This window comes from Neolamprologus multifasciatus, chromosome 11 (assembly GCF_963576455.1).
Source record: "Neolamprologus multifasciatus chromosome 11, fNeoMul1.2, whole genome shotgun sequence".
NCBI classification, from domain to species: Eukaryota; Metazoa; Chordata; class Actinopteri; order Cichliformes; family Cichlidae; genus Neolamprologus; species Neolamprologus multifasciatus.
Genome location: NC_140449.1, coordinates 18,420,994 through 18,433,196, shown reverse-complemented (window position 1 = coordinate 18,433,196; position 12,203 = coordinate 18,420,994). Strand labels below are relative to the sequence as shown.

The 12,203-nt window shown below is 39.6% G+C and overlaps 1 protein-coding gene across 1 annotated transcript; it reads left to right on the top strand.

Annotated features, from left to right (window-relative positions):
- The first annotated feature begins 2,042 nt into the window (after positions 1-2,042).
- Positions 2,043-12,137, top strand: ptdss1a (phosphatidylserine synthase 1a). Its single transcript, XM_085176425.1, has 13 exons — positions 2,043-2,666; positions 3,173-3,264; positions 3,567-3,611; positions 3,691-3,815; positions 3,935-4,093; positions 4,340-4,491; positions 4,745-4,886; positions 8,239-8,351; positions 8,468-8,533; positions 8,939-9,038; positions 9,209-9,277; positions 10,324-10,390; positions 10,594-12,137. The coding sequence occupies exons 1-13, from the start codon at positions 2,485-2,487 to the stop codon at positions 10,686-10,688; spliced, it is 1,407 nt and encodes a 468-aa protein (XP_085032551.1). The 5' UTR covers positions 2,043-2,484; the 3' UTR covers positions 10,689-12,137.
- Positions 12,138-12,203: the final 66 nt, after the last annotated feature.

Genomic DNA, 12,203 nt, shown 5'->3' with positions numbered 1-12,203 from the left:
TTTACTTTTAAGGTGGTTGTACTTTCATCATGTATTCAGCAACTTTCCATCTTTAGGACCGCAGATGGAGGGGCGCTTTTTGTTATTTTGTGCAGATAGTGTGAACGTTTCGAGAGGAAGTCTTTCTTTTTTCCGCTTTCTTTTCACTGTAAAGCACTTTGGTTTTAAATGTGCTTTATAAATAAATTTTTGTGTGTTACTTGATTTTGTGTCAATATCTGCTTTGGACTTGCACGTATTTAAGAAGGAAATAATGTGTTTTATTTTCCGCTCCACTTTCTCAGATCACAGGAAATTATTACTTTAAAAACCTAAAATGATGAAACAAAGGTCAAATATAACAAATAACTTGTTTTAGAACTGATTTTAGGATTTAGTGACTTCTAAGATCTGTTATATATGTAACATAACACAGCTGTATAATGGCGTGCTTGTAGTTGAGGTCCTTGGGCAGAGGACACTTATCTGATCCTGAAATGAGGTCAGCACTGTTGGCGACCTCTTTTAAATGTTTTCTTAAGATGCACATCAATCAGAACATTTCCTGGTTTCACTTGATTTCACTTGATCTTTGCTACTGTTGTGTATTTTCTCTTTTATTTTAAATAGCTTTTATTGCACGGGCCCCTTTTTCTTCAACAAGCTTGCTTTGCTGCTTGTGTACTGAGATAATAATCAGTCACTGTATTGCTTTACAGTAAGTTTAGATGCAATAGTATTTTCCCATATATTGAACTTTGCAATGTAAGTTTAGAAAAGTGTGTTTTTAACACAGAGTGCATTCATACAGCACTTTTATGTATGCCTAAGCGCTTTGACTAACGTTTACATTTTGATGGAGGCATCTGGGGGAACTCAGTGTTCAGCATTGCCCAGGGATACTTTGACACATGGACAGGGGGTGATCTACTGATGTTCTGATTGGTAGATGACTGCTCTACCACCTGAATCACAGCCGCCCATGGAATAATAATAGCTTGTTTTACTGTTAGTTAATTTATGTTTCTGAGATCGGGTGTGATCTATGGTTTGGATACAGTGACACAAACAACAAACAGGAGGCCCTCGCTGTCTGTCAGCTTTGGTAGTGTTACACTTACACTATATATTAATAATATATAAAAATAATAGAAAGAAACTGACTAACAAGACAAGCCTATAGAGAGTTTATAGAACTTCTCATGGCAAAGCTAATGTGTTTGACACAACAATGCATTCAACACTGTGATTCAATGTTATAAAGCTGCTGGACAGGAAAGGCTGGAAAACAAAGGAACAACAACAACAAAAAGTCACGAAGCCAAGTTGGAGTTGGCAGAGCTGATGATGCTTAGGGAGTGACCAGAATGGCCAGGATTTAAAATGAGTACGTCAGAGCTGAGGTCGAGCACTTTGGAGAAAAATTAGAGAGCCAAGGCTGAGATAGTTTGGACATGTGCAGAAGCGGAATATTAGTTATACTGGGCAAAGGATGCTGAAACATGGAGCTTCCAGGCAGGAGAAAATGGGATAAAGACCACAGAGAAGATTCATGGATGTACTGAAGGAGGTCATGCTGTGACGTGACAGAGGAAGAAGATAGGGAAAGGTTGGGATGGCAGCAGATGATGACCCTTAAAGGTAGCAGTCGAAGGAAAGATTGTTATATGATTAATTTAGCGGCTGCAATATATAAAATTTATATAATCATGTCTAGACTGCTCATCTTCCATAAAGTAAATAAAAACATATCCTGATATCTAATGATTTACTTTCATATTTTAAGCACTTTTTGCACATTTCATTTAAATATTTTTACTTAAGTAAAATGTGAAAAGTATTTGTTTTAAGTGCGAGTACTTCTTTTACCTCTGATGAAAGGCTGTATAAAGGATGCCTCTGACCCCTGCAGGGAGAGGAGAGCTTTGTTTAACGCGGCATGTGAAACCATAAGGGGCCACAGGGGGGAGACAAGCACGCACCAACTTAAGTCTTTAAACAAGTGACGCATCCAATTCTGAGAAAACACTCAGGAAACGCGTTCATTTTACATGCAAACGGATGTCCGCCTGTAATTTGTGCAAGCCGCCAAAACCTATGCATAGCTTTAAGGTGTTTTTTTGTAGTCACATAATTAACTGAGAGATTTTCGAAGTCAAGAACGTGCGCAGTCACTCATGCCATAAAGTCCCTGCCTGGAAGCCATGCTAAAAACAATCAGCACACGAGCACGTGAACTCTTCCGCCTCGAGACACTCCCAGCAAGCATGCAAACCAATCAACATCAGAAGTGAACAGTTTGACTCTTAACAGTCTTTCCTCCTCTCTAATTCTGCCGCTTGCTTTGCTTGCTGTACCGTTAGTAATGTAACTATTTCCACTGTGTCTGGTGTTTTTTTCTTTTTCCTGGTATTTTTCACTGGTCGAGATGGCTCACTTTCTCATGCTTCCGTGAGGAGCTGCTGCTGCTGCTGCTGCTGCTCTCCTGCCTGGCTGCGTCCAGCTATGGCGGCCGTGTATAGCGGATCCCATACCTTAAGCAAGGATGATGTGAATTACAGGATGCATTTCCGAATGATAAACGAGCAGCAGGTCGAAGATATCACAATCGAGTTTTTCTACAAGCCGCACACGATAACGCTGCTGACATGCACCGTGCTCAGTTTGATGTACTTCGCGTTCACAAGGTGAGTCGCTCACAGCTAGCGCTCGCTAATGGGTTAGCTTAGCTGTGCTAGCAGGAACAGTGATGCTCAGAGAGCGCCAGGTACACTAGGAGGCTAGCTAACTATAGCGTTAGCTTTGCGCACTTACAGTAATTGGGAATGGGTCACATTCTTAATCTGTGAGGTAATTAGACTTTAACCTCGTCAGATAGCAATAATCCATTAGTTATACAATGGCACCAAATAGGGGACTCTGTTTCCTGTGTTGGCATTAGCTACAACAGTGTAACTAGCAAGGGCATGACTCATAATGTTAGATTTAAAGTATTTGTTTGCTTTATATGACCTCTTTATCAGCTGTTTAGAAGCTTAAAGCTATTTAAAGAGCATCCACATCACTTTAGTTTTAAGTAGGATGTTAACCATACTTGTAAAAATGTGCTTTTTAACTTAACATAAGCAGTGATACTGAGGTTAACTGACTGTCGCTGAGATTTAAATTTTCTGTTTCCCCTCCCTGTCTGCAGAGATGATGGAAACCCTGACAATAATCTTTGGGTGGGGGTCATTCTTGTCATCTCCTTCTTCCTTATCATCAGTGTTTTGGCATTTCCTAATGGTAAGACAGCACAATAATATTTCTGTGAAGCTCAGTCAAGTGTGTTTGCATAAAGGACCTTAATTACAGTGGGTTAGAAGGAGCTTCACACACACTTGTGTTTTATAGAACTGTAAATAACACCCTGCTTCTCACAAGAATATCTGTAGCTAGAAAGAAAGAGGAACTTCAGTAAAGACCTTACCATTAGTGGAATAAAATGAACTGCTACCTACATGGCTCTTTTCTACTCTATCTGAGAAGTCAAGAGAACTTTGTTACTACATGTCTTTCATGCAGCGTCTTAATATACCTCTCTTTAGGTCCATTCACCAGACCACACCCAGCGATATGGCGAATAGTCTTTGGTGAGTATTTTTCACACAATTTATCTTTATTCAGATCTTTGGTTTTCCTCTACTAACATTGTGTCCTTCTCTTGCCAAGGTCTGAGTGTTCTCTACTTCCTGTTCCTGGTTTTCATCATTTTCCTCAACTGGCAGCAGGTGAAGCAGTTGATGTATTGGCTGGATCCAAACCTGCGCTATGCCAAAAGAGAGGCAGACATAATGGTGAGCGATGGAGGCTTGCAGCAAAAATCATTTTCCTGTTGATTTACATGCTCTACTTGCGGCACTATCCGAGGGATTATTAATCATTTTAATGAGGCTGCATGCACTTCTGCCTGCAGGAATACGCTGTGAACTGCCATGTCATCACCTGGGAGAGAATCCTGAGCCATTTTGACATTTTTGCATTCAGCCATTTCTGGGGCTGGGGTATGAAGGCACTTCTCATTCGAAGTTATGGATTGTGCTGGACCATCAGTATTACGTGGGAACTTACTGAGGTAGAGATGCACACAGCAGATAAGGTTGCCATCACAAGCTGTCACTTTCTCTCTGCCCGCTGGCCTTTCTTTCTCTGTTTCTCTTGTTAACAGTGAAGTTTTCAGGTCATCTAAGCTGGGGATGTCAGTGGTTTATCCTGTGGAGAATTGTGGCGTTTGATTTTACATATTCCTTCAAAATATTGCAGGCTACGTGCATGTATTGTGTACACTATTCTGTTAAATGTTCTTTTTCTGTGTCCATAGCTATTCTTCATGCACCTGCTGCCTAACTTTGCTGAATGCTGGTGGGACCAAGTCATTCTCGATATTCTGCTGTGTAATGGAGGGGGAATCTGGCTTGGCATGACTGTCTGCCGCTTTTTGGAGATGAGGACCTACCACTGGGCCAGTATTAAGTATGAGTTTATGTTGTGGGATGTGTTTACAGCTATGTCTAAACTTTTATCCTCTTTTGCACCAAGTTATATTATAGATAAGATTCATAAATTGTTTTGAAAGTAACCCCACATCTTTATCAAGGGGGATTGGTTTGAAAGATTCATGTGATGGTATTGCTTTCATGTAGCTTTGTCAGCCAACATTAACATAATACTTACTGAAAATCTATCTGCATGCCTTTGAAACCCTCCTTCTATGCTTTCCATCCAGGGACATCCACACCACCACAGGGAAAATCAAACGAGCCGTGTTGCAGTTCACCCCTGCAAGCTGGACCTATGTACGCTGGCTTGACCCAAAGTCTTCTCTGCAGCGAGTGACGGGCGTCTACCTGTTCATGATCATTTGGCAGGTGGGTCCGTGAGAAATCTGCTTTTGTCGTCTCATGGTGACTTAGTGCTGACTAGTAGAGATCATCCTGTGTGCTCTGCCGTCTAAGTCCTGGCTAATCTAATTGGCTGCAATCTAAAACCTGTCCTACATGTACCCACATAATGCTCAAGTGTCCTGCTGGCTGCATGTTAAAAGCTTATCCCATGAGAATGAGACAGGCTGAACTACTTGGGAGCATTTTATGAAAATGAGAAAACGATGGAGAATTTAAGTTAGCTTCATTGCTCTCCACTGGAAAGTCGAGTATAGCTGCCAAATTTTCTAGCCACAAGCTGCCAGGGTGATGAAAGCTAAAGGCTGGTGTTCCTCCACTTTTTGTGTTTGGTGATGAAACGGCACCATCCTCCACTTTCTCTCTCTCAGCCAGTTGAGAACTCTCTTGAGGCCTTAAATAGTAATTAGCAGTCTTTTAGAATTAGTTGAAGAGCTTGGGCATGGCACAGCTGTACTCCACATGGTGACAGTTGAGCTGCTCTTCACTAAATTCAACCACACAGGCTCCTGGCCAAATGAGTGAAAAAACATTGCTGCGGGTCCTCCGCCTCATTATCTGCCAATGCGGGCTTTTACAAAGGCGCCCTCTAAATGCACTGCTGTGACTGTTGCCAAACTCTTAATCCAAGTGTGACTTGCATTGGGAGAGAATTTTTTTATGGTGTCCTTAATTCAACCCAAAATTAGTTCAGTAAATGTTACATTTTTCTGAAATGAGTAAGCAGTGCAATTGTTATAAATATTCTCCCACCAGCGTGACCAGATTCCTGTTTTGATGTGGGACTGTGCAGCGTTTTTATTACTTGTCCCACATCTTCAGATAGTGTCCCACAGTTTGACTACTTCTGCAGGACATGCACTTTTCCATTGTCTGGTTTTTACCCCGTGGATACAAAGGGAAGGCTTTTTACTATATTCACAAGATATATTTAGTTTTTGTGGGGGTTTTGCTGAAAAATGTTTTTCAGTTTTGCATGGGTGGTTTAATACAAAGTGAAGTGAGGCAATATATGGGTATTTTTGGATTAAAAAATAGCCAAAATTGTCAGATATGGCTCAAGAAAGTATGGCAATTTATGGACACATACAGCCTGAAATTTAAAGAGAGAAATAAAGTTAACAGAGAAATAAAATTGAAGGTGTTCAGATTACCTCTCAGTACTGTTGCTGTTTTCCCACTTTATTCCCCACACAGACACAGTGTTTGCCTCACATTTAGTTTGTTGGGATGTGGTCCTCCTACCTACAACAAAAAACCATGGAGGATATTGTTTGTGTGAATAATTACCTGAACAATGATAAAATATACAGTGATCTATTTTATTAAATCAGAGCTTTACAGCTTACTATATTTTTCCTGCACGGTTGTTGTACAGGCTGAATGTGCAGTACATAGCTGATCTATAAACAAATAGAGCATACATTTAATTAATACAAATTTTAATTATGTGCTTATTCTAATGTGGCTTACACATGTGAGAGAAATGTTAGATCCTTAAAAAATCTGGTGGAACAACAAGTGAACCTCATGAGAGTAAATGTAGTTTGATGACACTGAACAGACTGCAGAGGCCTAAAGGCCTAATTGTATTAGATCTAATTAACATCATCAGCAACATTTCTGTATTCACAGCCAACTCGTTCTCATATTATCTGCTTGATTTTAAAAATGCTAAAATATGATAGGAAAAGTTGAACTGCAAGTTTTCCTGGCTGCCTTTGCATCCTTTAAATTAGATTTTATAATACAGTATGTTAATATTAAAAAGGGTAATGCAGTTCTGTTTATAACTAGTAGTACATGCTAATATATTTTTTTGTCTTAAGACCACATTTGCCTTCAGATGTGCCTTAATCATTCATGTATAGATTCAAAAAGGTGCTGAAACATTCCTGAGATTTAGGTCCATATCAACATGACAGCCTCACACAGTTGATGCAGATTTTTCAGCTGCACATTCATCATGTGAATCTTACATTAAGCACATCCCAAAGGCGCTCTCTTGGATTGAGATCTGGTGGCAGTGGAGGCCATTTGAGTGCACAGTGAGTTAGGGCTGTTCGATATAACGATATATATCGTATGACGATATAAAAACGTCTAGCGTAAAATGAAACTATATTGTTTGTTTCGTGGTGTCGCAAAATAAACTGTTTACGACTATTTTTTCATCGTTCTGATGGTCACTGTAGTGGCTATATATATTTCTTAAAGTTCTCTCTTTCTCTTATATGTAATATAACCACAGTACTGACGGACAGGCGCCTGTTTTTATGCGTTGTCGTTAGCAACAGCGACGGTAACACCTTTGCGTGTCCGCTTGTTTATGTTCCACATAAACCTTTCACAATAAAGCTCAAGATCCTGTTGAGACTTTTCAAAATAAACTGAATCACGTGAAAGAGCAATTTTTTTACGGATGAGAAGTAAAAAAGAGCCGCCAGGTGCTAAAAAAATAAACCTTAGACTCAAACGTTAGAACAGGCTTTTCCCCGCAGCACGCTGTGTCATAAATACAAAGAAAACGGCAGCCGTTACAACTTATGTCTAAAAATGTATAGTTTCATGCATCGGTTAAAACACTCGACTCCAGGTAAAGGACGCACAGCTGGAAACACTTCCCGCAAGACGAGCTGCCCGAGATTCACAGAATTTACAGAAAATGTTACATTTGTGTGATTTATATCGTTATCGGGACAATAGAATTCTTATGTCGGGATATGAGATTTTGGTCATATCGCACAGCCCTACAGTGAGTGAATGAGTGAACTCATTTTCGAGTTCAAGAAACCAGTTTGTGAAGTTTATCTGAGGTGTGCTACATGGTGAGTTATCTTGTGTCAATATTCCCAACACCATTACATCACCAGCAACCTGAGCTGTTGATATAAGAGAGATTGGATCCATGCTTTCATGTCAGAAATCATGTTTCATCAGACCAGGCAATGTTTTTCCAAACTTCTGTTTTGCAAGATTGATGAACTTATGCAAATTGTAGCCTCAGTTTCCTATTTTTAGCTGTTAGGAGTGTCACCCGGTGTGGTCTTCTGCTGAGGTAGCACATCTGCTTTAAGGTTCCATCTAACTTCAGCGGATGGTTGATTAAATACTTGCGTTATGCACAAGTGCAACAGGTGTACCCAACAAAGTGGCCGACTAGAGTATATTAAAGAGTTTTGTGAGTTTAAGTTTAAAGTTTCAGTATGTTAAAATGAATAGAAATGTCCTACTGTCTGAATAATTGTAAACAATGCTATACTTGCTTTTGTTTTTAACTATAGTCCTTTTTATCATTTGTTCTTTCTTTTTTTCACAGCTTACTGAGTTGAACACATTCTTCCTTAAGCACATTTTCGTCTTTCCTGCAAGCCATGCTCTTAGCTGGTGTCGAATCCTGTTCATCGGTATCATCACAGCTCCAACAGTAAGGTATATCATTTCATGCATTTACCCTCATTATGTGGCTGATGGGTAAAAGGAAACAGAGACACAGACTAGAAGTTCCAGTGAAATTTGCTAAAAATTTGCTTTGTTTTTTCCTTCAGGCAGTATTATGCGTACCTAACAGATACACAGTGCAAGAGAGTTGGGACCCAGTGTTGGGTATTTGGGTAAGTAACCTTGATTTTAAAGATTGTTAATAATAAGCCTGCTTAACATCTTGTATTCCTATGAACATTTAGTGCTGTGTACACATAGCCATGGCCAGTGACAGCAGCTCAAGGAGGAGATGTTACCTGAGCTACCAGAGATTATGAACAGTGGTATTCATGCAGGCATTTCACTGCCTCACTCAAGGACTAAGCTGTCAAACAGCTGACCTACAACAGGAATATTTTTATCCAAAAAAGTTCAAATGTGTAGGTCAGTGACCCAAGCACTGCTCTCAGATAAAAGCCCAAAACTGACATGTTTGATTTGGATGTTATATTTAGGTTTGGATTTCTCTTCGTTTTGCTACCAGTGAGTTAAAATACTGAACTATGTTTGTTTTGCCCCCTCCCTCTCATTCACAGGGCAATAGCCTTTCTGGAGGCTTTGGCATGCATTAAGTTTGGGCAGGACTTGTTCTCAAAAACACAGATCCTCTATGTGATCCTCTGGCTCTTGTGTTTGGTAAGGTCTATCATGCACTGAAAAATGCGTATAATTTTTTTCATACATATATCTTTGTTTTTTAATATGAATATTCTAACATACAAATAAAATAGAATGCTGCAAGTAATTTTTTTACACGTTTTCCATGAATCATTTTACAGTTTCTGTTCCCTTCATTCTGTTTTTAGGCCTTCATTACATTCCTGTGCCTGTATGGAATGGTATGGTACGCAGAAACATATGGTCCAAGGGAAAAGGTATGTTTATTGCTTTAGCTTTCATGAGATTTTCCATTTAACTGCTTCAGACCTTGAAGTATTTACAAAGAATTTAAGGCCTTAGTCACACAGGCCTACAGACCAGTCGACAATCCCCTGGCAGCCTCTGGAAACTAGTGTAGTCCCTGCACCAAAAACTTACCAAGACTAACTATTCACAGAGCAGTAGTGAAACCTGAAGAGCAGTACAACAAGAAACTGAGAACAATCCCCTTCAAAGTGAAAGCTGTGCTTTACCACTGCAACCAAAACATTTCAAATGAGACAACTTTTACTCTGAAGGTGTCACACTTCAGAGTAAAAGTATCCCTGCTCAGCTGATAGCTAGTAAGTGTTAAGAGGCTATCGGTGCAGCACCGTATATGACCATTTTCAACCAGCGACCACTAGCAACCCCTTGCCAACCGGTCTCACAGAAAATATAGTTTCCTTAGTGACCTGTGGTTGCCAGGAGTCTGAAGTTTTTCCCTTCTGTTGAGGACAGGAATGATCGGAATTAGGAAAGACAATGTGAATATCCATAAAAGCACTTAAAACATGTGCAAATTGGAGTTAATTTCAATCCCAACTTGTTTCTTTATTCTCAGCCTATCTAACAAATACACGGTTTGGTTGGCCATACCCCACACCCACAATCATTAACAATATAAAAAAGGATTCAAGTTGAACTTTACTCGCATATAGATCAGTGCAATAGCATCAGGCATCACACTTCAGAGCCTTTCTGTAAACTCTTGTTACGTCTAAATAAAGCTACAACAAACTGACATCTGTGCCTGAATGGCAAAAGGCCAAATGTCCTGGGTGAAGCCAACCATGCTTAATGCTCTGTAGCTAAATAATCATCTACTCTCAAAGATCATTAGTAAATATTAACATTCAAGGTTTTCCTTGTAGGGGTTGTTATTGGCTTGTTTACAGAGAAAGCTGTACGGAGTCAGTTAGTCGTGATGCATGTACAGTATGGTCTCTGTCCAGTTACAGGTATGTGTGTGTCATGTGTCTTAAACCTTTTCTCCCCTCAGAGCCTCTCAGAATGTGAAGACAGTAATTTCGCAGAGTTTGCTGACCATGTGTATGAGGGATTTAAAGGTACACTGGCTTCACTGTAATTCATCCAGCACACCACATTTAAAAAATGCATACCAGTATTCAGTTGTTGTCTTGTAAAGGGGTGACCTCTAGTGTTTATTATAGTGCTTTACATATGCATACTCATACATGTATGAGAACAAACACAGTGCAATTACATCTCTTTATGGGTTCATTTGAAATATGTGAGCTTCATGTTTCAGGAGAAACTGATGTAGACGGTGACAGCCCTAAAGCCAGACAGAGAAAGAAGGACTCAGAAAAGACCAAATCCATCAACGGCCTCGACAGCCAGTAGGAGTTGGAGGCGGAGGCTGTTGGGTAACCCAAAGTGTGAAAGATTACAGATGGAGAAGAGGGTAAAGCTACGACCACTTCCTGATGTAACCGAAGCCTAGAAAGCCACCCACCTACAGTAGATGGCGTGCAGACAGCAGAAGTGGAAAAACAGGTCCATGCAGTGTTATTAGGAGTGCACAGTGGCTCAGACTCCAGAGATACACACGTTGGTGTGTGCTGTAGTCATAAAAGCTCCTAAACCACTGATCACTTTTTTTTGTGTTTGCTTTTTGGATGAAAGAGTGGGAGAATTTTATTTTGTGCGAGTGTGTGAGAGAAAGGTGTGGCAACAAAAACTGCCATTTCTAAATATAATTGCATGATCATTGTAGCTAGTGAGCTATAATTCAGTTATCCTATGAAGCAGTATCATTAAAGGCTAATGTACAATTGACTGGTTTATACCAACTCTGGTATCAAACCCATTTCAATGTTAAAAGCCATTATGTAGAATTTATCACTTAGTGGAGCGTCTATGTTTATAGCACAAAAGAAGCTAAAGCATTTTTATATAAATGTCTGTCACTGATTATCTATTTACATCATAGATGTTCACTATTTTATGTTTTTTAACTTGAATGTGGGCAGGAGTTCAATACCAGACAGCTTTAGCGTGGTAGGATCACCGGCTTGGGTCTGTGTTTGGCCTGTAATGAAGCAAAGCACACAGTTTAAGCACTTTGCAGAAAGTTTATTGAAAATACTGTACATTAAGTAATGTTCGAGTATTTTGTGAATCATTGTGACCTTGAGTGATTTTACTCTCCTTGTCCTCCTGTGGCTGCTAATTTCTTTTCTTTTCTTTCTTTTTCTTTTTACTAATAAGAGAAGATAATTATTCAAATTACTGCATGTATTGTCCGTTTTTTCTGTCTGTGTCTGGATTGACCTTGTTGTGTATATTGCATTTGCATGGCTGACTCCAATCAAAACAAGTGTTGTAGTAGGAAACCGTTACAAGAGTCTTTGTATTCACCACACAGCAAGATGCCAGTATTGTTATGTGAACCTTTTTCACTGTCGTGGTAACATTTTAATTCACCCCTTGTGCCTGTTTGCATGTTTGTTTTGTTTTTTTAATTCCTATCTTCTTTCAGTTTCTATTAAGACTGATTTTTTTTGTGTGTCTTTGATTCTTCTGGCCTTGAGTATTTTCTTTGAAGGTTATATTTCCATTTCATATGTCAGTATCATCTCAGTACAGATAAACTATCCCTCATAATCCTTGACAATCCAGACACTGACCTCTCTGGAACAGACCTGGCTCCCGTGCTACATACAGTAGACACTAAATAGGACCTCGTCTGTGGATTTAGATGTCATTTGCCAAAAACAATTCTGCTGAAAACGACCTGTGCTGTTCTTTTCCACTGTGAAATGTATTAAAAGTGTTTTCATTTCCTCTTAATCTTGTTTGGTCGTTTTTACTTGCTGTCACATTCCTATTAGCAGGAAGCCCCTCTGTGTTTGCGTA

What these genes read in the sequence shown, in the direction of transcription:
- ptdss1a (XM_085176425.1), top strand. Translation starts at nt 2,485, where the DNA reads ATGGCGGCCGTGTATAGCGGATCCCATACCTTAAGCAAGGATGATGTG. An exon ending in TACCACTGGGCCAGTATTAA is followed by an intron (nt 4,492 to 4,744) that starts GTATGAGTTTAT and finishes CTTTCCATCCAG; the next exon opens with GGACATCCACACCACCACAG. An exon ending in TGTTCATGATCATTTGGCAG is followed by an intron (nt 4,887 to 8,238) that starts GTGGGTCCGTGA and finishes TTTTTTTCACAG; the next exon opens with CTTACTGAGTTGAACACATT.